Here is a 25,460-nt window from a genome sequence, read left to right as displayed (position 1 = left end):
TTTAAGTGGACTGCATGTTCCTCAATGCCTGAGAAAGGAGTGTGTCCTCATATGTCTGAAAGTCTTGGTTCCCTGACTGGTAAATTCATAGCTTGGCTGGGTATAGAATTCTGTGTTGGAAAAGCTTTGCTTGTTTTCCTACAGTTCCCTTTATAATCTTAGATTCAAAAATAATTCTGATAATTGAAACATTCGTGTGAAAAATTATTGACTCTGGAGAGCTTCAACATATCTGGAACAGGTTGAAAAAGACAGCTTCTCTTTTATTTGAAGCTTTAGTAAAGCTAGGAATTGTCCTCTACTTTTATAAATCTATTAGAATTAACCTGTTGAATTGTTTTTATGTTGTTTTTATTGCTTCATTCCCTTTTTCACTCCCAGTATTTCTTCCTCGATCAATCTTGCCTATTTGCCTATTTTATTAGTGTTTTTAAAGAGTGCTCTTTGCTTTTTCTATTGCTTTGTAGTACATGTACAGAAGCGGATTTAAAAAAAGATACTAACAAACATCCACCACCGTAGAGCATCATTCCAGGTGCATGTGCTGTCGGGGTGTTTCAGGTCTAACCACAGAAACGGAAGCACAGTCTACGGATGCGAGGAATTCAAGGGGAGGAAGGCCCGGGCAAATCCACGGCCAGCTCTAGATGCTTCCTGCACTGTGCCCGAGAGAGCCGCTAACAGCTTATTATCTTTATTATGCAAAGAGCACAAGACCCTGAGGCACAAGATTTCATAAGGATGGTATGTGTGTCATGGAAAGGCCTTCCCAAAACCAGGAGCACTGTTTCTTCTTAGAGCAAAACATCAGTATTTCCCACATCAGTATCATAAATATACTCAGACATCCTGGAATGTGAAATCAAGTGGGCCTTAGGAAGCATCACTACGAACAAAGCTAGTGGAGGTGATGGAATTCCAGTTGAGCTATTTCAAATCCTGAAAGATGATGCTGTGAAAGTGCTGCACTCAATATGCCAGCAAATTTGGAAAACTCAGCAGTGGCCACAGGACTGGAAAAGGTCAGTTTTCATCCCAATCCCTAAGAAAGGCAATGCCAAAGAATGCTCAAACTATGGCACAATTGCACTCATCTCACATGCTAGTAAAGTAATGCTTAAAATACTCCAAGCCAGGCTTCAGCAATACGTGAACCGTGGACTTCCAGATGTTCAAGCTGGTTTTAGAAAAGACAGAGGAACCAGAGATCAAATTGCCAACATTCGCTGGATCATGGAAAAAGCAAGAGAGTTCCAGAAAAACATCTATTTCTGCCTTATTGACTATGCCAAAGCCTTTGATTGTGTGGATCACAATAAACTGTGGAAAATTCTTCAAGAGATGGGAAAACCAGACCACCTGACCTGCCTCTTGAGAAACCTGTATGCAGGTCAGGAAGCAACAGTTAGAACTGGACATGGAACAACAGACTGGTCCCAAATAGGAAAAGGAGTACATCAAGGCTGTATATTGTCACCCTGCTTATTTAACTTCTATGCAGAGTATATCATGAGAAATGCTGGGCTGGAAGAAGCATAAGCTGGAATCAAGATTGCTGGGAGAAATATCAATAACCTCAGATATGCAGATGATACCACCCTTATGGCATAAAGTGAAGAAGAACTAAAGAGCCTCTTGATGAAAGTGAAAGAGGAGAGTGAAAAAGTTGGCTTAAAACTCAACATTCAGAAAACGAAGATCATGGCATCCAATCCCATCACTTCATGGGAAATAGATGGGGAAACAGTAGAAACAGTGGCTGACTTTATTTTTCTGGGCTCCAAAATCACTGCAGATGGTGATTGCAGCCATGAAATTAAAAGATGCTTACTCCTTAGAAGGAAAGTTATGACCAACCTAGACAGCATATTCAAAAGCAGAGACATTACTTTGCCAACAAAGGTCCATCTAGTCAAGACTATGGTTTTTCCAGTGGTCATGTATGGATGTGAGAGTTGGACTGTGAAGAAAGCTGAGTGCCGAAGAATTGATGCTTTTGAACTGTGGTGTTGGAGAAGACTCTTGAGAGTCCCTTGGACAGCAAGGAGATTCAACCAGTCCATCCTAAAGGAGATCAGCCCTGGGTGTTCACTGGAAGGACTGATGTTGAAGCTGAAACTCCAATACTTTGGCCACCTGATGCAAAGAGCTGACTCATTAGAAAAGACCCTGATGCTGGGAAAGATTGAGGGCAGGAGGAGAAGGGGACAACAGAAGATGAGATGGTTGGATGGCATCACTGACTTGATGGACATGGGTTTGGCTGGACTCCGGGAGTTGGTGATGGAAAGGGAGGCCTGGCGTGCTGTGGTTCATGGGGTCGCAAAGAGTTGGACACGACTGAGCGACTGAACTGAACTGAAGAGACACATATAATCCGTGCTTGAATCCCACACACTGCGCCTGTATAGATAGCAAAAGCCAAATTGTGGACCTTCTGGACTCTCAGGTTGGCTTTTACAAAACCTCAGGCTCATCCTCCTGATGTTTAGTCTGTCAAATGAGCACGGTATCAAGCATCTGTCGGTCTGAGAAGGTCTGGTGAAGCTTCAACGAACCTTACAAATAAACCTAAGCTCCCAAGTGAACAAACAGCATCATATGGCATATAGTTTTCTCATAAAGAAAGCGATGAGTCTTTAACCCCCTAAGGGGTTAAAAAAGAGTCAGGAGATTTGACGACTTAGACTTTTGCTCCATCCCCAAGCATCACCCCCACAATGCAGCCATCTGAGGTGGAGATCAGCCTTCAGCCTTCCAGTCATGCCAGGATTTCCCTTGAGTGATGGCTCCAAGTAAACAGAGGTCAGATACCTTACCACCTGCATCTCCCTGCAACCTGCCCACGATTATTCTCTCTTGTGGAAAGATCCCCCTTCTGCACCAAAAATTTATTCCTCAGTGATAAAATTCTAGGTAACATCCTCCATCACATTATAAAAATACAGGGAGTCTTTTCGAGGTATTTGAAATGACTGCATGTTCAACATTACCGTGAAAAAAAATTTTTAATGAGTTGAAATGTTTTTGCCCAAAATGATTCCACTTGTGGCATAAGCAACAGAACAGATGCTGACATTTCACATGTAGATGGTTCCTCAGTGAAGCGGCGCTTAATTAAAAATTGGGATTTGAGAGATTTCTGAAAATTTCACGTTCACCTTAAAAATACCAAACAGTTCATTTTCTTTTTCATGAGCAAGCTAGTATGCTAGCCTGCTGCTGCTGCTGCTAAGTCGCTTCAGTCATGTCCAACTCTGTGGGACTCCATAGACGGCAGCCCACCAGGCTCCTCTGTCCCTGGGATTCTCCAGGCAAGAACACTGGAGTGGGTTGCCATTTCCTTCTCCAGTGCATGAAAGTGAAAAGTGAAAATGAAGTCGCTCAGTCATGTCCGACTCTTAGTGACCCCATGGACTGCAGCCCACCAGGCTTCTCCATCCATGGGATTTTCCAGGCAAGAGTACTGGAGTCGGGTGCCATTGCCTTCTCCAGTATGCTAGCCTAAGAGCACCTTTTTATTTCATACTTACTAAATGTTTCAGAGACATTAAATACTTTTTATTAAAGTAGGAAGTCTTGCAAACAAAATTATATCATCTTTCCCCAAACACATACAGGCACAATACACAATGCTCACATACAGGAGCAATCTGAAGTTTAGAACTTAGCAAATGTACAAAGGATTTTAGTCATGAAATAAGTCTCGGTGATTGGTAAAATAAGGCAGCCAACCAAATGGCGACTTCACATGGCAGCAATTTTGTGTAGGTTTGGTGGAGTATAGATGAAGCATGGCCAGTGCTTTGAAAATGATTTTCCCATTTGAGTTGAAAAGGCACAAAGCCAAAAGCTCAACTGAAACACCTTAATTCTGGGACCAGAAAAATTAGGCCTAGACTTTGATGATTAAAAAGTGGAGAAACAGGGGACTTTCCTGGTGGTCCAGTGGCTAGGACTCCATGCTCCCAATGCAGGGAGCCCAGGTTCAATCCCTAGTCAGGGAACTAGATCCCGCATGCCACAACTAAGACCTGGCACAGCCAAATACATAAATACTTTTTTTTAAGTGGAGAAACAGCAGGTTGGCACTCTGTTGACCATCACTGTGGCCTTTCTCATCTGCTTCCCAGACATGTAACATTCACTTAAAGATCTCCAAGGTGAGCAACCAATCTCTTGGTACTTATCATCATGATTTTTCTTTAGAACATTTGACACTTTCAAAACAGATCAAAGCCTGGTGGAGATTCCAAAAATGTGTGCAGTGACAGATGCTGACAAACCATTCATGCAAAAACAGTTTTGGTGGCAGGTAACAGGGATAATTAAAAGCAGAAGCTATAATTCAAAGCAGAAGTGGTCAAAGGATTTCAGTAACAACATTGAGAGGCAGGGTTGGGATAAATATACTAACAGAGATTTTGAAACTCAACCATACATATTTTTTACTATCAAAACAAGGTTAAAATGTGTTGTTTTTAGCTAAATCAAACAAGAGCCTGCAGCTGAAAGCTGATTCTTCCCCTAACTGAAGTACTTACTGACTGATCCTCTCCTGTCATGCACTGTCCTGGAGTCAAAAACCAGCTGTGAACAACCAATCGCCAATGGCAATCCCATCCCTGAAGCGGGGCAACATGACTGACCCTTCCTCCACTAAAGTGAAGTGTTGAAAACTTCTAACTGAATCTTAAGATGTAGCACTAGACTTCCAGTGCTTGAGAATCCTCCTGCTAATGCAGGAGACACAGGTTCAATTCCTGGTCTGGGAGGATCCCAGGTGTGCAAGGACAACTAAGCCTGTGGGCCATAACTACTGAGCCTGCACTCTAGACCCTGTGCTCCAGAACGAGAGAAGCCACTGCAATGAGAAACCTGCACACTCCAACGAAGAGTAGCCCTCACTCGCTGCAACTAGAGAATGCCTGAGAGCAGCAATGAAGACCCAGAGCAGCCAAAAATGTTAAAAAAAAAAAAATGTATCTTCAATCTAATAGGTACCTGGAAAAGAAGAGGCACCGAAGCTGGCCCTTAACCTTCAAGGTTCTGCTAACTCTCAGTTCTTAAAAGTCTCTCTGACAACGAAAAGAAAGTTTTATTTATGCTGGAGTTGAATTAATGACAGCACCTTCTTGTGATCAGTCGTTTGTTTCATCTCATTTTAAGAAAGTCTTCCCTCCCCCAAGGTCTTAGATTTTTAGAAAATATTTTCTTTCAAAAGTTTAAAATTTTCCTTTTTACATTTGAGTTATTTATCCATTGGAACTCAGCTGCAGGCAGGGTGTAGGGTAGGGATCCTGCCCCCTTTTCTGCCCACTGGCTAAATGTTCTGCGTGCTTGACTGGGCAGCCCATCCTTCTCTTGTCAGATGTGGAAGGCTACCTCTTTCATGTACCACGACTCCATGTCCTTATGTATCCAGTATATGTTTTATATTCCATTCTTTTAGTCCATATGTCTATCTCTGTGATTAAAACTCTCTTTAAATAAGTCTCATCACACTTATCCCATTATTTGTCCTTATCAGGATAAATGTCTTATTTTTTCTGTCCTCTCAGTAAGTTCTTCAGTTGGTTGTGCCTATGGCTTAGTAATCTTTTTATTTCTTATAGCATAAAAAGCAGTATTTCTAGACTATAAGCTTATTTGCTAAATAAGAGATGAGGTCAGCAGCAATATCAATACTTAGCTATTGTTGTTCACTCATTCAGTCGTGTCTGACTCTGCAACCCCATGGACTACAGCATGCCAGGCCTCCCTGTCCTTCACCAGGTCCTGGAGTTTGTTCAAACTCATGTCCATTGAGTTGGTGATGCCATCCAACCATCTCATCCTCTGTCGTCCCCTTCTCCTCCTGCCCTCAATCTTTCCCAACATCAGGGTCTTTTCCAATGAGTTGGCTCTTCACATCAGATGGCCAAAGTATTGGAGCTTCAGCTTCAATATCAGTCCTTCCAATGAATATTCAGGACTGATTTCCTTTAGGATGGACTGGTTAAATCTCCTTGCTGTCCAAGGGACTCTCAAGAGTCTTCTCCAAGACCACAGTTCAAAAGCATCAATTCTTTGGCACTCAGCCTTCTTTATGGTCCAACTCTCACATTTGTACATGACCACTGGAAAAACCATAGCTTTGATTATACTGACCTTTGTCGGCAAAGTAATATCTCTGCTTTTTAATACGCTGTCTAGGTTTGTCATAGCTTTTCTATAGAGTTATAAATACCCACTTCTTGAAAATCATAAGCTCAACTGAACAAAACTTACATGTGAGTCAATTCTACTTTCTTATTTTTGGATTCTTGATACTCTGGCATCTGGGGCCTCCCTGGCCAGGAGGGGCTGCCATTTCCAGGGCTGACAATTCCTAGAGATGACAAACAACTCACCAGGGAGTATGTCGTTCACCTGTAAACCTCACAATCCCAAACCAAGCATCCTAACCACCTTCCTCTGTCTAGCTCTCACCAACAAGGGGATGCCCCGGTGCCCTCATCACTCCAGGGTCTGGCACCTGGCAGCCTGGGCCAGTGTCTGTGCTTCAGACTCGGCTGAAATGATCTGAACCAGCTGACCCCCAGTCTGCTTAGTCCGCCCTGCCCTCCCTTCCCTGTGCAAATGGCGATAAAGGACGTTGCCCATGTTTTCCTCTCTTCCTACTTACCCACCAACCTAGGCGACCGACCCCCATGTGCCCTCCTATGGGGCATGCTGTGTCCATATTTCTTTTTTCAAAAATTTCTTATTTATTTTTGGCTGCGCTGGATCTTCATTGGGAACAATGAAAATTTTCTAGTTAAGCCACAGTGGGGGCTCCTCTCTAGTTGTGGTGCACAGGACTTCTCATCGCAGCAGCTTCTCACTGTTGCAGAGCACAGGCTCAGTAGTTGTGGCACACAGACTTAGTTGCCCTGCAACATGTGGGATCATCCCAGGTCAAGGATCGAACCTGTGTCCCCCGCATTGCAAGGCAGACTCTTAAACCCTGGACCACCAGGGAAGTCCCCGTGCCTATTTCTAAAATCTTCTTCCTCATGACAGTCACCTCCATGTCTCCATATCTTGCCATACAAATCCCAGACACGTTTTGAAGCAGTCCACTATAAATTTAACTGTCATTTCCAGAAAGCATGAAATGATTTAAATAAGAAAGCAAATACAAAACTAAACTGCTAGCTGGCCAATGATAAAGGAATTTAAGATTTTAGAGGCAGTTTATTATTCCAAGCATTTAATAACTGGTAGGATTATTCAGTGAGAAATGGAGATACATTCAAATTGTTGGATTGCTCGCTTTGCATGTCCTAGAGATCAGGGTAATATGAGTTTGCTTTGTTCATTTAACAAAGAAGTTTTTCTCCTAAGAACAGAAAGTTAAATTCAGAACGGTGATAATCCATAAACCTTATCATATTACGGTTTGTCCTTTTCACACATGACAAGATGAACTATTGAACTGAGTGTACTGATTCTCAATATTAGGATTTCAAAGAAGAGCTGAGTATCTGGAGGAGTTAATCACAGCAGAGAGAGCATCATATGAAATTACCTCACACAAGTGTATTAGACCGAGCGCACCAGGCACACTCTGAGATGGGATCAGAGCTAAGCCTTCCAGAAGGCAGACAAAAGAGGTAATCACCCAATTTTCTCTCTCTTCAATAAAAGTAATTAAAGCTGGTCCTTGTTTAGGCAAATTCAGCTTACTGAAAATGTACTAAAGTCTTCGGCAGTACCATGATGATGATTCCCCTTGGATAATCTGAATATTGGACCCAAAGAAACCACTGATTCCATAAGTGTATCGATAATTCTCAAATAGTTTGAATGGGGTTGGCAGTTGTAATTTGAACAGCAGCGTAGAAGAAAGGAGTGGGCATAACTTTGCAAATGGAGTCAAAACATTCTGGAAGCCAGTTCCAATGCTGGGGCCTACTTTCCAGTGAGATGACATGATTTCTCTGGGTCTCAGCTTCTCCACCCCTCAAACAGAATTTGTATAACCTGACCTGCTTACCATAAAAATCAAAAAGGATGTCTGAAAGTTCTTTGTAAACTGTTAAAACCTTTGTAAATTTATGATATTATTATTCACAATTATTATATTTATTTTCTATACATAATGATTTTGTATTACATGTATTATAGAAATTATCATTATATATATTATAGAAATGATTTTCATCATTTCTATAATGAAAGAATCACAAATTTGAGAAGCACCAATTACTACCCAATAAGTTATAAAAGTAAGCACATTGGTTTTGCCAACTGTTTTCTCATTGACTTTACAAGGCTTCTTTCATGGGCAGAGGTGAACATTTAGACCAAAAATGTCCACTGTCTGTTGAGAATGGCACATACAGCATTATAAGGCAATGTGTTGTTCACAGTTGTTACAGTTAACTGGTTTGTTTTTCCAGTCTTAATTAAGATAAACATTAAGTGCACATTAAGATCATTCTTCTTGGTCTTCTCTATCTCATAGATAAAAGATTTTTATCTAACACCATTTTTCTATGTAAATTTTATGAAGGTGTTATGCTACTTTATTAGAAATTTCCCAAAACACAGAGACTGGTTAAAATGTATACTGTAATTTATGAAAACCAATTTGCTTAGTTAAAAAAAAAAAGGCTAAGTTAAAAGTTTAGCCTTTATTTCTAATTTTAAAATGATTTTTAGTGGTTTAATACCACTTTTTACTCAACACGCGCTTTGTGGTTTGTTGTTGCGGTTCTCATCAAGGATGTCTATGGACCTGGGAACGTGGTGGGCCAGGAGGGATGTGGCCGTGGTGGGCACCTCCCATGCTGAGCTCCTCAGAACACTGGCCTCTCCCAGCAATTTCTCACCAAAACCAAGCAAAACAAAAACCCAGCTTCTCTTGGTGCCCTCTGTGTGACAGGCCAGGGAACTGAACCTGAAGTGAAAGAGGCTCACTTTCCCAGGGTCACACGATATGCGTATATGCATGGGCGTGCATGCGTGTGTGCGTGCATATGAAGAGCTAAATCTGCTCTATGCGCTTGACGTAGAGGCTCACTCACTGATTCCTCCAACAACTCTATAACATGGACTATTAGTATCCCCACTTTACTGTAAAGAGAAACTAAAGGACAGAGAGCCCAAAGCCAGCTCTCTGTCAAAGCCACCTGGCTCAAAGCCACCCAGCAACTCCTTGGCAGAGCCTGGATGCCATCCCAGAAAGTTCGGCTCTGTAACCTATTCATGAATCTTAGAACTACGAATACTCAAGGGAAAAATGTTGCAAAAAAAAAAAAAATACAGAATATGACGACATTTTTAAAAAGCTTAAAACCAAAATTAAATGATATGTTGTTTGAATAGACAGATACTGTGGTTAACACTTTATAAAGAAGTGGGAATGGTTATTAAAAACCCCAAGAAACCTTAAATAATTGCAAAAAATAAATTATTTAATTTAAAAAAAACCACTGTGGACAGGGTCACAGTATTCACATGAGATGACAAGAGAAGGAAAGGACTTGAGAAGGGGGCCCCCCTGTTGGGGGGTCTCACTGGTGGGGGAGCTATTCTACTTCTTACGCTCGGGGCAGGCTCACCGGTCCATAACATGTGTCACAACTTATCTTGCATGCATCAAAGATTCCACACCAAAGTTAAAGAAAGCAGCAATAGGTAAGTATTCAAATTCTTTAACTTCTCCTGGATTTGTGGCACATGTAAGTTGGAGAAATCACTTTTCTCTGTTTTCAGAGTAAAGCAAATCTGGTCAGGAATGGCAAAGCATTGGCCTAAATATCAGCCACCTCCTCCCGTGTTGGACAGCGAGTGTGGGCACGATGGGCTTCCTCCCCGTCCTTCCACTGTTTCAGAACCCTCTGCACACAGGACACCGAGACTCCGCCGCTGATTATGACCAGTGGGGGTGGGGGGACTGGGGTGGGCACGCCCATGTGGGAGGGGGCGGCCCCCATCATCACTGTGCCAAAGGATGCCCTAGCGTCCTCACACCTGGGAAACCCTGTGAATGCTGCTGCCTCGTCTTAAGGATGCGCTTACCTGTTAAGTTTGAAGCATCCGTGGGCCGGAGCTGTAACCAGTGGCGGGCGTCAGCGTCGGTCACAGTATCTGCAGGCGGGCTCAGATCTGGGTCTTCCTCGCAGGTCTGCCAGTGGCTCAGGGACAGCTCTGCCTCAGTGCTGCAGCCCAGAGTGGGGTCACTGCTCACACTGTCACCTGGAATGACGGAAGACACAGCCCAAGATGGCCAAGGGCAGGGCACGAGCATGTCCATGGTCCCGGCACACAAGGACCTAAGCAGCTGCCCCTGGGGACAGGGGCCTGCGTGGGGCCCCTGGTCAACGACACACAGCTCCCATGTGTGGATGTGAGTTCTCTTTATGGGCTCCGACTCTTCACAGGTCTTAACTGAGTTCCCCTGGTACCCACAAGAGCACATCCTCACACCTTGTACCCTGACTTACTCAACTACAAAACAGAGGTGGCTGGAGGAGGTGGATGGGAATTGATCCCACTACAAAGGCAGGTTCATGCTTCCAGGCTGAAGAATCTATGTCTAGACATGAACCTAGGCGAGTCACCTAGGATCACTGGGGGATGAGGCATCCCACCAATAGAGAATCTCCTCCACTAAGCACTGAAATGCTCCGATGTCATGGTACCGTGATGCTGTCAAAGGCTATGAAGCCCCATCTGGCTATTCAGTCTGACACAGAACCGCTTCTATCAGCCTGCCCCTTAAGTCCCCTGTCTGGTGCACACGGACTCGGGGTGCCCACCCTCTCTGCCTGTAGCCCTCCTGGCTGCCCTTTGTGTCAGCCACTGACAGTTCCCCAGCCCTGCTGCTTGTAATCTACCATCAGGTATTCACATGCAGAGAACTGACAACTGCCCCAGTCACCTGCGAGGTCCCTCACTTCGCCTGTCCCGGGACTCCAGAAGGTGGAGCCTGAGAGTTCCTGCTCTGCCCTCCACCAGGAACGACCAAGAAGGAGGGGGCATGACAGAGGACCTCAGGGAAGCAGAGTATTAGGGCCGCATATTACAGTACCTAATGGTAAATCTCAGCATCCCAGTCAAATTTTAAATACTTATACCACTGATGTTAAGGTACTGCAGAAGCTTTGTGTTCCGAACCTGGGGGAACGTCCAAAAGGAAGACCATTCTTCCTTCTGGGCCTGTCTCCTCACCAGCCATCAGCCTTCATTGTGCTTTTCACCTGGAGACCCAGGGCTGGAAAGACAATTCTCGAAGGTAACTGGGTAATGTTTAATGTTTGACTGGTACTAACCACCCATCTATCCTGGGATTCCAGGAATAAAAATGTCCTGTATCGCAACATTGTGTCTTCAGATGATATCATTTGAGTTAGAAGGTCAAAAGGAAACAAAGTCTATCCATGTTGAAGCTGGAGGAACACAGACCACATCTCCTGGTACTTACTCTTCTGTCTCTCCCTACATTTTCCTTGCATCTGCTGTGAGTCATCTTTCAAATCCAGTTCAATGGGGCTGCTGCTTCTTCGAACTAAGATCTTCAGACAGAAAGAAAGATTGCGCTGGTTACAGAAAAGTTTTTAATTTTTACAAGACTGTTAAGTTTCTAGTCCATATGTCTAAAGAAAAAGAAACAAACAAACAGTAAGAATAGTAACAAAAAACTGAATGACGTTCTTCACTGGAAGGATATGGGTTCACTAATTACTGTGACCAAGTTATAAATTACCCAAGATCTGAAATTTAAGGCTTCTGCTTTATCAGTTGGCATCCAATTAACATGGTCTATGGAGGAGGGATGCTAAGTTACATGGAAATCATTTATGTTGAGGTTCTATTTGTACCTCTGCTTGGGTACACATGCATAATGGATATCATCCTCCAGGAGGTATAAGTCACCAGCATGTTGGCAGGGAGGGCGTAAACCCCACCCAGACCCATTCAATGCCTCCCTTGTTACAGGTGCAGCAGGCTTCCCTGAGCACTGCTCAGCACTGGACCGTGGGTTAAACATGGGACTAGAACACTGGGAGGCAATCTGCACCCTACATTTTACATAACCGGTGTGGGAAGACAAAACATACACAAATTACACAAAATGATCACAATGTACATTAGCAAAATATGCAAGTCAACTCTCTCTAAAAGGTATGCAGAAGAAAGTGTTACCTTGATCGGCTCACAGTGACAGGAGAGCTGCTCAACAAGGCTACAGACATGAGGTGGTAGAGAGTAGGCAGGAAGGGGCTCAGGGCAGGAAGCACTGAGAAATCAGCAAGTTCTACGTGCAGGAAAAGAAGCCGATTACAGCAGGCCATGCAGGGCAGTCAGGTGGAGAGGGAAACGGTAAGAAGGAAACATGACCACCTTCTACAAGCAGCACACCTGCCAGGGCGCCTCCAACATCAGGCTTAGGAATTTCAACCCAGTATTGACAAAATGAGCAACCATATGTTCCAGACAGTAGCTGATTGTGATTAAAAACATAATCAAAATGGTTAAGTTGATTTACTATCCGTGGAATAGAGTTAAGAAGAAAGTTGCTATGGAATTATGATGGTAATTCAGGAATGAGCAAATAAGGCTTTTGATGATAGAAAAGGAGAAAAAAAGATAAATTTTAAAAATGCTGCAGAATGACAGATAAGAGCTTATATAAGTGTTGTCCATGGGAATGGAACTTAAATTACATAAGGATATGAATCTAGGGGACCATGAGAAAGACGGTGACAAAAGAAGGAAGGGAGGTAGGGAGGAAAGGCAGATGGATGGACAATGGACGGAGGAATTTGAGAAAGTTTCTGATATTTTAATATCCATTTTTGGGCTGAATATATAAAGAGAATGTACCATAAGTGTGCAACAAAAATCCATGACTGGCAAGATGGAGAACAGAGCCAGAAATGAAGATAGTATATTTAAGGCTCTCCAGCTTAGAGTGTACAAAAATCACAGGATTCAATAAGCCAACTAAAGGAATGAATACTAAATAAGCAAACACATGAAAAGGAGGGACTAAGATGTAAAATTAAAGGACAGAATAATCATTAAGCTAAAACACATAAGTAGGTCATGAATGAAATATTTAGAAGATTAACAGTATGTAAAAAAATGCTACTCAGCTTTAAAGAAGGATGATATGTACCTAATATTGTTGTTGTTGTTTAGTTGCTCAGTTGTGTCTGACTCTTTTGTAACCCCATGGACTGTTGCCCACCAGGCTCCTCTATCCATAGGATTTCCCAGGCGAGAATACTGGAGAGGGTTGCCATACCCTTCTCCAGGGATCTTCCTGACCCAGGAACTGAATCTGTGTCTACTGCATTGTAGGCAGATTCTTTATCACTGAGCCACCTGGGAAGCATATATTTCTAATATGATAATGGAATATACACAGGCTATCTCCTTAATTGAAAAGCAGATTATAGGCTCTTCTGCTTCTGACTCTCTGGAAGATGAAATATCCTCCAACTATAGAACCTACATAAAAATCTGGGGCTTACAGGAAGTAAAACAAACCTTCAAGGGACCCAGCCCCTCTTCCCACTCCCACCCAAAGCACACGGAAATCAGGGCAGTGAAATGGGGCTACCTTGGGCATTAATCTAATATTACCACTGCCAGTGGCAAAAGGAACCAGAGTCCCAAATTAAAGTAGCACTCCCTGTTTTGTGAAACTTCATCACATCAGAAATCCAGGTTTTCTGCAGATTCAGATTAGCCAGCTAGGAACTCACAATCAAAAGTTACCAAACACCAAAGGAAATTAAAAACCCACCAAGCACAAATCTTAGAAACAACAAACATCAGATTTAGATTCCCCACCCACCCCTCAAGGATTTCAGATAATCAGATAAAGAATTCAGAACTGTAATCTGTGACTAGTTTAAAGGAATAAAAGGTGGGAATCACAAAAAAATGCACAAACTATAAGAGATCATGAGAGATTACAAGATATACTTGAAAAGTGTTAACCTGAACTTTCAGAAGCAAAACATAAAATTGTTGAACCAAAAAAACTCAATGGGACCATTAAACAGCAGACTATAAATGCATAAGAAGAGAATTATTGAACTGAATGAAAGATTTAATGAATCACCCAGAACGCACCCACATAGCCAAGGAGAATGGAAAATATGAAAGAGGGCTTAAGAGATACAGAACACAGAATAAGAAAGTCTAAATATATTTCTACCCAGAACTCCAGAAGGAAAGGGTGAGAGAACAAAGAATGGGCAATATTTGATGAACGGATTACCAAGAATTTTCCAGAAGCGATGGAAGAACAATTATTCACAGATGCCTGACACATATAGCATATCCAAAATAGGACAAATTGTACAGACCAAGAGAAAATGCGCCTAAATATTCTGTAGTGAAACTGGAGGACAAGGATTAAGAACAGTGAGGAACAACAAACAGGATGGACAGAAGACCTCTCAACAGCAACAACAAGAGACAGAAGATAGTAGAAAAAAAAGCTTCCATTAGATGGGGGTGAGGAGGAAGTCGTGGAACTACTGAATTAAGACAGACAAAGTAACCAATGACTTAAGAAGCACCAAAACAAAGCCTCACACATCTGGGATGCAGTATCTATGAGTATGAGAGACAGGTAGCATTTTCAGATCAATAAAGGAAAATGAATTCAGTATAGGGGACCCAGGATAAGTGGCTATCCATGTAGGGGAAAAAAATGAAATTGGATCCCTACTGCCATCCCATAAACATCAGCTCCAGGCAGATGCAAGAGTTAAATGTATAAAGCACAAAACTGAAACATTTATAAACATAAGGCAAATATTCTTATCCCTTTCAAGTTGATATTTTAAATTTTTCAGGGCTTCCCTGGTGGCTCAGTCATGAAGAATCTGCCTGCTAATGCAGAAGAAATGGGTTGGACCCCTGAACCAGGAAGATCCAACATGCTGCAGAGCAACTAAGCCCATGGACCACAATTACTAAGTCCATGTGCCCTAGAACCGGTCCTCTGGAATAAGAGAAGCCACCGCAGTGAGAAGCCTGTGCACTGCAAGTACAGAGTAGCCCCCACCCCCCACCATAACTAGATAAAAGCCTACACAACAACAAAGATCCAGCACAGCCAAAAGCAAACACAGAAATGCATTTTTTTTAATTTTCATAAAATTTAATAACAAAAAACGATAATCAAGAATATCAAAATTAAGAGCTTCTATTCATCAAAAGACAACATAGAGAATGTGAAAATATAAGCCACACATTGGAAGAAGAAATTCACCAGAAACATAACCAATACAGGATCCGTATTCAGACTACATGAAGAATCGGTACAAGTAACAAAGACACATCAACAGGAAAATGGAAAAGACATCAGTAGGCACTCCACAGATGAAACACATATGGCCAATCAACATAAGCAAAGACTTTATCGGCAACTTAAGAAATGCAAAACAAAATGAGATCCCATTTCAGCCACTCGACTCCCAAGATTTTAAATCTGACAGCAGTAAGTGTTGGCAGGAATGTGGATGAACAGAAACTTTTTACACACTGCTGGCCAAAACAGAAGTGGTACAACCACTCTGGAGAAAGACACATTCTCTTGTAAAAAAGAGCGTCCTTTTTCCCTGGGACTCATCAGTTCCACTCTAAGACAACACCGTTGAGAAAATCTTACAGGTAGATCTTGAAACACATACAAGAATGTGCACAGCTTCATTTCTCATTAAAAAAAAGGGGGGGGAGACAAGCTAAACGTTAACAAGAGAGTGGAAAAGTGAACTGTGGTGTACTCACGGTGGAATATCAAACAGCAGAGAAAGCAATGAGCTAGGGCAGCGTGCCACCATGTAAATACATGGTAATGAGTGAACAAAGTAATCATACCGCCTTTATAAAGCTTAAAAATGAGGGAAACTAAAGGATGCATTGTTTAGAGGGACATACATTTCAAGCAAAACTACAAAGGAAAGCAAAGACACAATCGACACAGAGCCAGCACAGAGCTGTTCTCTGAGGGACCAAGACGATGCCCACAAGGCACAGCAACAGCTATGAAGATGCTCTGGTTTCTGTGCCGGCGGTGAGTCTCTGGGTGTTTATCTGACTGTTGAAATACACACTCAGAATATACATACAAATGGAATGTACGTATAAAGCTGGTATATGCCCGTTAAAAAAGAACCGAGGAACACTCATATCTTCCAGGCAGGGAAGAGTAGGGAGTGACTTTCTGTGTGTATTTTGTACCTTTCTGGGATGTCTGAGTGTTCTATTCATAGATACTACGTTTTTTTTTTTTTTTTTTAATGAATAAATAGGAATTATCTGCATGAATGAGTTAGGGCTACTTTTTAATTTTCTTCTTTAAACTTTTTATTTGTGTTTTAAGAAACCTATAAATGCCATTTTACGTTTTTTTAAAAAGAAAGAAACCATAACATCTCATTTATCTGTGAACTCGGGTCAGATGAAGGCTACAACCTACAGTGATACCAGGAATAGGGAGTCTGAGCATCTGCTTGACAGGCAAGGATGTCCTTAAAAAGAGAAAGTGCACATACAGACCAGGTGCGAAATTCTGTTTTCATGCTTACTGCGTTCTATTTTTGTAATGTGACTATAATTTTACATAGAAAGTGAGCAAATCTTTCAAACGTCTCAAGGTCACCTGGCCCTAAAACACATCTAAGTGGAAAAAAACTTTAAAAGATAGTGTCACGGCCACTAGTAAATGTGCGTATCGTGCCAGTGGTCGGTACGTTTATTTTTAATGACACACGTGTGTATTCTGAAAAGATCTTACTGTTATTCCTTCATGCTCTTTCTTCTCATGTCCTTTGCTCTCCTGAGCAAGTCTGGGCTCTGAAGAACTCACGTTCTGTGCATTTTCTAGCTTTTGGCCTAGAGAGTTGGGGGTGGGAAAGGGGGAAATCAACAAAAGAAATATTTCAGATGGTAAAACTGGGAAAAGATGTTTATACACAGGCAATGATTAAATTTAGATATTTTAAGACATGTAAAAACAAGAGTGCAGGGCCCAGCACGTGAGCAGCCTATGGATCACGACTGCCCCACAGACCTGGTCTCTGATGAACAGAGAACTTTACTGTCGAGTGTTAATGTTACACATGGTGAGGGGAGGGGGAGCAATAAGGCCTGTCTGGGGGCCTTGGAGAAGGGGTCTCAGCCAAGAGCTGCCTGAGTCAGCCAGGCTGGGGAAGGGAGGAAGGGAATGGGGAAGGGAGCATGAGGTGGCTCAGCATTGCTAGTAAGAGAAGTAACTGACAACCACTGTCTGTAACAGAGAATGGGATATCTCCACCGAGCCTGCCACCGTTAATTAAAAAGATCAGATTCTATGTGTAGTCTGGGGCCAATAAATCTTCTTTAAAAAATAAATGAACAAATTCCTAGGGAAAAAAAACCACAAAATTTATGCAAATTAAAACAAGAAAAGGAAAATATGAAGTCTTAGAATGATTTAAAAATCTGAATAGTACTTTAAAATCTTCCGACAAGAAAACTCGAGGCAACTGATGGATTCCACCAAATATTCAAGGGAAAAAGATCACAACAATCTTACACAAAAACTTGTGGAGAACAGAAAATCTTCCAGGTAACACATTTCTCAAGTTGTCTTTATTGTATATTTATTATTTTTCTTCCGAGAGAATTTCTAAGAGGGGCTATACCCTGCTCATTTGACGAGGATGGCATGACCCTGACACAGGCCTACAGGACGGCTTGGTTGATTACCTAACTCATGAAACTAAGTACGTATGCTCACTGTCACCAGACACACTTAAACATGCATTTTCACTGTAAAACACATTTGTCAAAGCTCACAGGTCTAACCACCTGCCTTGCCACCTTTCACCCTGGTTGCTGCTGAAAGCTGCTGGAGAAACTGTGTGGATTAATGCTAGTTGGTGTGCATGCCTGCTCAGTCGCTCAGTTGTGTCCGACTCTGCAACCCTATGGACTGTAGCCTGCAAGGCTCCTCTGTCCATGGGATTTCCCAGGCAAGAATACTGGAGTGGGTCACCATTTCCTCCTCCAAGGGATCTTCCCGACCCAGGGATTGAACCTGGGTCTCCTGCATTGCAGGCAGATTCTTTACCGCTTAGCCACCAGGGAAGCCCATAACGCTAATAATACAAGTTATCATTTTTCAACCTCGGCAGATCTACATGCTGCTAATAAGCTTCACAAGTCTGGTCAGCCATCCACCTCTCATCCCTCACCCCATGACCCCTCTCCTCCTGGCCTCTGCCCTAACCTGCTGCCGTTCCTCGCCTGGGGTGAACATCCTCTTCCTCCCACCTCCTCCAGCCACTCTGGATTTCTTTTTAGTCCTCAAACACGCTACACTTGAAAAAAGGACACACACACACACACACAATTCAGATAATTAGATAAAAATAAGTAGTGAAAATATTTCATGTGATTCAAGAAATCACATCCTTGCAATCAAACTCTAAAGTAAATTCCCTTGAAATAAACAGAACTAGGATTAAAGTAGAAAGCCCCACGACACGCAGCCTCTCCCCAGACAGAAGCTAGGGTCTTGCGTGCGTAAGATGCTGATACCTGGGGGGGGCTCAGGACACAGCGGCTCGGTGACCTCAGGGCTGCTGCCGCTCCGAACCATCGGCTGCTGCCCCAGGGGCCCAGATTCGGTGGCAGGTGTGTTTTCTGGCTGCAGGTATTCTTCCACTTCTGTGGGCATTAACACAGAACACACAGGGATGGATTTCAAAACATTTTAAAATAATTCACTACTTCACTGACTCTACAAAATGTCGTTTTAGATACTTTTTCCCCACAAAAATTGTGCAGTAGGATTAGTGGCTTTCACAATAAAGTTTTCTATGCTTGTTAGAAGTTCTACTTCACTCCAAGGGTACATTTGCCTTCTAAGTTCTACAAAGTGTTTTAATTCAAAGTGAAGAAGTAAAAAAAAAAAAACAAAAAACAAAAAAACAGAAAGCGCAAGCAGAATGGTTGACAACTGTAAGTCATAGGAGCTTTAGGGACAGGCATGCCCAGGGGAGGGGGAGCCAGGAGATTCAGGGACAGGGCATTTCCACTTGAGAGAGCAGAATATCACATACACACACACACGCATGCACTCGCACACACACACCACACCCGGAAGGAAGATGAAAGAAAGCGGGAATTTTAACTTTATCATTTCTTTTAACAGATAACTATACAACTGTCCAACGTAAAATACTGCAATTATTTAATGACATCACCAAATGCAAGCGTGAATTTATCACTCAGGTACAAAAACGATCCACTGGTATTTTTAGAGAATCGATAAATGTACATCATAAAATAGAAAACCACAGCTGAGTACTGACCACTGGGTGATCCCAGCTAGGATCAAGATAAACCATGTTCCCCTAGAGAAGTCCCTCCTAGCTCATTTCTAAATGTCATGGTTCATTTTAATCTCCCAAGACAACGCAAGGCGCTGGAAGGGTCACCCCACCTCCTGTCTGCAGCATGGAGGCTCCAAGGTGACATAATCCCTGACCTCCGGCTTTATCCTTAGCAGCCTCCTCCCTGCCCTCCTCCCCATGGCCTCAGGAAGCCCGCCTACAACTGAGATCTAACAGTACCACCCCTGCTGTGGACATCCGAGGCCCCTATCACTGTCCACTCAAGCTCACGCTCCTCACGGTGAACAAGGGCCCCTTGATATCACCCCAGAGGCTTGACCCCCACTAGGAGTCCTTGTGCTCTTCAGTCTCGAGCAGGCCCAGCCCACCTGATCCTGCTGCTCCCCCCACCCCTGGGTTGACCTCCACCCCCCACCATGCTGCCCAGGCTCCCCTCCTGCAGGACTTGCCATGTGGTCCAGCCTGTGACCCCACCGCTGCTTCCCCTCCAGACTTCATCCTCCTTTGTGCAGCCTCGGAACTCTACATCCATAACCCTAGGATCATGTTTTCTCCAAATTTTCATTAGTCACAGTTTCAGTCCTTCTGACAAACTATGACGAACCCAGACAGCAAAGACATCACTTTGCCAACAAAAGTCTAACTAGTCAAATCTATGGTTTTCCAGTAGTCATGGACAGATGTGAGTTGGACCATAAAGAAGGCTGAGCGCCGAAGAATTGATGCTTTTAAACGGTGGTGTCGGAGAAGACTCTTGAGAGTCTCTTGGACAGCAAGGAGATCAAACCAGTATCCTAACGGAAATCAACCCTGACTGTTCATTGGAAGCACTGATGCTGAAGCTGAAGCTCCAATACTTCCACCTGATGTGAAGAAAAGACTCATTGTTAAAGCCCCTGATGCTGGGAAAGATTGAGGGCAGGAGGAGAAGAGGGCAGCAGAGGATGAGATGGTGACTCAGTGGACATGAGTCTGAGCAAACTTTGGGAGACGGTGAAGGACAGGGAAGCCTGGTGTGCTGCAGTCCACGGGGTCACAGAGTTGGACATGACTGAGCGACTGAACAACAACAATCAGTCCTTCTAAGAAGGGAGTGATCAAAACTCAGCCTGTACTGTCCTCCCTGGACGGGTCACCCGATTCATCCCCTGAAATGCAGCCAAGGTGTCCTCTTCTGTGTAACCTTCAACCAGAGCCACAAGCCAAAGGACTGGTTCACCCCAACCAAGAGCTGTATGTAGGAAAATTCTAAATATAATAGAGGATTTCACTGAAGGGCTGTCGCTTTATTTTTACTATCCACACAAAAACTCTATTTTTAAGTACATGGATACAAGTTACCAGACCTCAAAGCCAAAGTCCAGGTGTGAAAGTAAAAGTGTGAGTCGCTCACTTTTCGATCCCATGGTCTGTCAATGGAATTCTCCAGGCAAGAAAACTGGAGTGGGTTGCCATTCCCTTCTTCAGGGAATCTTTCCAACCCAGGGATTAAACCCGGGTCTCCTGCACTGTAGGCAGATTCTTTACCGTCTGAGCTACCAGGGAAGCAGGGCCATGGTCTAAATCCAGATACTGTCAAGAAGCTGGACTCAGGGAACAAGCAAAGGAAGGCAGGGTAGAAAGAGCAGACAGATCCACCACAGCCTCGTCTTTCCACGTTGTCTCTGCCCTTCTCTGATCCTGAAGAGCCAAGAGCTGTTCACTTCCCTACAAGAAACATGAGACATCCATAAACACCATGCTCCATCCAGCATCCCAGAGACAGACCAGGCCCCCTACAGCTCTGCTCTCAGACTCCTCAGTATCAGGCAGAGGAAGCCAGATGACACCACCAGCTGTCCTTCCCACTGTTTTCTTTCCTTGTTCGTTCTAATTATGCAAGACACTGACACCTTCTGAGAAGGGCTTCTATTTGTTAATGAACCTACTTGTAAATCCAGTGTCAGCAGAGGGAGCCCAAGAGCTGCCTGCTTCTATCAGAAACAATTGGCACATGCCAGTCTTTATAGACAGTGGGAAGAGTGGGCTTTATTCCCTTGAACGTGATGCCAAGAGCTGGTAGATGTTGGTTTCTGGGCTCTGAGCAGAAACAAATAAGGACTGGGCCAACGCTGGCAGCATCTTTTTCAGGATACAGAATATCACCATCTGGTGGGATGAAGCCCAGCCTTGACTACGGCTTCCACCAGTCCTCAGACAACAGACGGATAAAGAGCCTGCAGGGCCAGCTGTTCTGCCTTCCCAATAGGCTGGCCTGATGTGGCTTTAAGGCTCTGCTTTTGTAAAAGGCTGATCAAGCCTTCTTAGGTGAAGGACAGCCAAGCATACAGAAACCACGGGAACAGGTGGGATAGGAGACCTGTGAAGAGGGGGAGGGTGGAGGGCGAATCCCGGTCACAGGAACTGCCAGGCTGTGGGGCGGGTGCCCTGAGCTACTCCTGGACTCGGCTGTCACATGAAAGAGGGTGAAGGGAAAAAAAAAAGCACGCAAATTCTCTTTATCTCGCAAGTTAAACCCAATTTCCCGATTTGGAACTGTACATTTTCGGGCCTTTTCTCATATTTTGTTCTATGCTATGCTAAGCTAAGCTAAGTCGCTTCAGTCGTGTCCGACTCTGTGCGACCACATAGACGGCAGCCCACCAGGCTCCGCCATCTCTGGGATCCTCCAGGCAAGAACACTGGAGTGGGTTGCCATTTCCTTCTCCAATGCATGAAAGTGAACAGTGAAAGTGAAGTCGCTCAGTCGTGTCCTACTCCTAGCGACCCCATGGACTGCAGCCCACCAGGCTTCTCTGTCCATGGGACTTTCCAGGCAAGAGTGCTGGAGTGGGGTGCCATTGTCTATACTTAATATTTGTTCTGTACAGATGAACAAATGACTACCAGAAACATTTTCTTGGTACTTTTTTTCTTTCTTTTTAAAACAGTTCTTGAGCTCCCCCTAATGGCTTTTTATTTCGGTTAAGGCTGTCGCTCTTCTCCAGGGTCAGATGTAGCAACTGCTCTTTTCTAACAAACTAAAACCATTTAACATTGATACCGAAAACTAAGATCACGGCATCTGGTCCCATCACTTCACGGCAAATAGATGGGGAAACAGTGGAGGAAAGTTATGACCAACCTAGATAGCATAATTAAAAAGCAGAGATATTACTTTGCCAACAAAGGTCCATCTAGTCAAGGCTATGGTTTTTCCAGTGGTCATGTTTGAATGTGAGAGTTGGACTATGAAGAAAGCTGAGCGCCAAAGAATTGATGCTTTTGAACTGTGGTGTTGGAGAAGACTCTTGAGAGTCCCTTGGACTGCAAGGAGGTCCAACCAGTCCATCCTAAAGGAGATCAGTCCTGGGTGTTCATTGGAAGGACTGATGCTGAAACTCCAATACTCTGGCCACCTCATGCAAAGAGTTGACTCATTGGAAAAGACCCTGACGCTGGGAGGGATTGGGGGCAGGAGGAGGAGGGGACAACAGAGGCTGAGATGGCTGGATGGCATCACCAACTCGATGCACATGAGTTTGAGTGAACTCCGGGAGTTGGTGATGGACAAGGAGGCCTGGTGTGCTGCAATTCATGGGATGGCAAAGAGTCGGACACGACTGAGTGACTGAACTGAACTGAACATTGATACCATGGGGTCACAAAGTGTCAGACATGATTGAGTAACTAACACTACTACTACTGCTGAAACTCAACATTCATAAAACGAATATCATGGCATCGGATCCCATCACTTCATGGCAAGTAGAAGGAGAAAAAATGGAAACAGTGGCAGATTGTATTATCTTGGGCTTCAAAATCACTGTGGATGGTGACTGCAGCCATGAAAGTAAAAGATGCTTGCTCCTTAGAAGAAAAGCTATGACAAATCTAGACAGCATATTTAAAAGCAGAAACATCACTTTGCCAGCAAAGGTCCATATAGTCAAAGCTATGGTTTTCCCAGTAGTCATGTATGGATGTGAGAGGTGGACCATAAAGTATGCTGAGCACTGAGGAATTGATGCTTTTGAACTGTGGTGTTTGAGATGACTCGAGAGTCCCTTGGACTGCAAGGATATCAAACCAGTCCATCCTAAAGGAAATCAACCCTGAATACTCACTGGAAGGACTGATGCTGAAGCTGAAACTCCAATACTTTGGCCACCTGATGTGAAGAGCTGACTCACTAGAAAAACCCTGATGCTGGGAAAGATTGAGGACAGGAGGAGAAGGGGGCAGGAGAGGATAAGATGGTTAAACAGCATCACTGACTCAATGGACACGAAGTTTGAGCAAACTTTGAGAGATAGTGAAGGACAAGGAAGCCTGGTGAGCTGTAGTCCATGGGATTGCAAAGAGTTGGACATGACTTAGTCATTAAATAACAACACTGATAGGCAAATATCAAGGTAGAGGATTATCTGATGTGCAAAACAGAAATAGGACAGTCTAAGTTACATAAAAAGGACATTATAAATGCTGGGAGGTCTAATGCAGTCTCTGTTTTGAATATTACACCATTCAAATCACTTCAAAGCACTGAATCCTATCTCAGAATCACCAGATTACGCACATTCTCTCAAGCAGGGCTAACCTAGTAACCCAAACTCTAAAAGCACCAACTTTTTAGCTTCTTGAGAGGCTACATTACGCAATGCCCATTACTAAATCACCACTTTCTAAAGCTCATTCAAAGCACTAAAAAATGATCAAATAAAGGCTGATTTCATTTTTCCCCATTGAAAGAAGAGTTAGTGTGATTAAATTAAGTGTGCAAACTCTTCAGAAACTTCAATTTACCCCAAACGTCTGACTACTTTTCAAAGACATTTCATTCACTCTCTAATTTGAGGCTTCCTTAATCCATCTTACTAAACAGACTGAGACTCATTCTTCAATTACCAAAATTTCGGGTTCTGTTTACTCCTCATATGAGGTTGCACAAGCAAAATTAATCATGTAGTTTCCTAACTTCTAAAACACTGGCCACAAACCAACTTGACCCTATAAAAAGCACAAGAGACATAAATCAATTCAACATCTTGACGTGTCCCACAAGGACGCTGGGGACCCTGTTCATAAGCACGTCCCGACAACCCGGCTACCTGGAAGCCATAAAGCCAGATGCAGGGGCAGCAAAGTGAGGCTTTCAATCAGGCCCCATTAAGCCTCCTTTGGAACAAAAGAAGATCATGACCCTCTAATTACAACCATTATAATATTCTCCAAAGAAACATAAAGCCTACCATCTGCATGGCCTGTGCTACAGATTGATAAATGTCTGAACATAAAAGCAGTTAAAAGTGCAAAACAGCTGGAAAGAACTGTTTCCATCGAAGAGAATAAAAAAAGGAAGTCACTGAAACTGCCAGTTTCACCCTCAACGTGTTCTTTTATGCAGCTATTCATACGAATTAACAGGATACAGGTGGTCGTGACTGTCCCAGAATTCTGCTGTGATCAAATAAGGCATCCCAAAGGGATCAGAATAAGACATCAGAGTGGATGAAGGTAAGAAATTGTCTACTGGTTATATTATTAAAACACATGTTGGTGAGACAAGAAACAAAACCAAGAAACGTTAACCTAAAAGAACACAAAGTTAGCCGATTGTCATCTATAGTAAAGAGGGGCAACTTTAAAAGTGTCTGTAGGACTTCCCCGGTGGTCCAGTGGTTGGGAATCTGCCTGCCAGTGCAGGGAACACAGGAACAACAAGGGAAGCCTCCCAATGAGAAGCCCTCACACTGCAAGTGAAGAGGAGCCCCTGCTCGCTGCAGGAGAAAGCCTGAGTACAGCAATGAAGACCCAGCACAGCCAAACATAAAAAAGTGTCTGTGTATTATGCACACACGGATGTATGCCTAGCCGACTATATCTGTATTTAGCAACAGGTTAGCAAGATAAGCCAGCACCAGAGTTTAAAATGGAGCACACATTTAATCCTCTCATGGGCCAACCCACGGGGGACATAAAATCTCCTACTGAGGACTGACACACGTCGTTTCTGGGCCCAGGCCTTTAATACAACAGTCACCCAGGACCGTGGATCACTTTACTAGTACAGCAGACATG

General features: G+C 43.4%; 1 protein-coding gene across 19 annotated transcripts in view; it reads right to left on the bottom strand.

Moving 5' to 3' along the window:
* RALGAPA2 (Ral GTPase activating protein catalytic subunit alpha 2) overlaps positions 1–25,460 on the bottom strand; it is a 280,383-nt gene that overhangs the window by 153,228 nt on the left and 101,695 nt on the right. For all 19 annotated transcript variants that reach the window (XR_015139448.1, XR_015139449.1, XM_086333702.1 and 16 more), the window contains 4 exons: positions 18,583–18,711; positions 16,796–16,893; positions 11,456–11,546; positions 10,051–10,227 (listed from right to left, as the gene is read on the bottom strand). Coding sequence is in view for 17 of the 19 variants with exons in the window: in XM_086333702.1 (XP_086189828.1) it covers positions 10,051–10,227; positions 11,456–11,546; positions 16,796–16,893; positions 18,583–18,711 (495 nt within the window). In the remaining 2 variants the exon portion in view is untranslated. The remainder of the gene's footprint in view (positions 1–10,050; positions 10,228–11,455; positions 11,547–16,795; positions 16,894–18,582; positions 18,712–25,460) is intronic.

This window comes from Bos grunniens, chromosome 13 (assembly GCF_055505025.1).
Source record: "Bos grunniens cultivar Pamir isolate PY7600 chromosome 13, Bosgru_T2T1.0, whole genome shotgun sequence".
Lineage (NCBI taxonomy): Eukaryota > Metazoa > Chordata > Mammalia > Artiodactyla > Bovidae > Bos > Bos grunniens.
The sequence above is the reverse complement of the archived record's forward strand: the minus strand, read 5'-3'. Positions and strand labels throughout refer to the sequence as shown.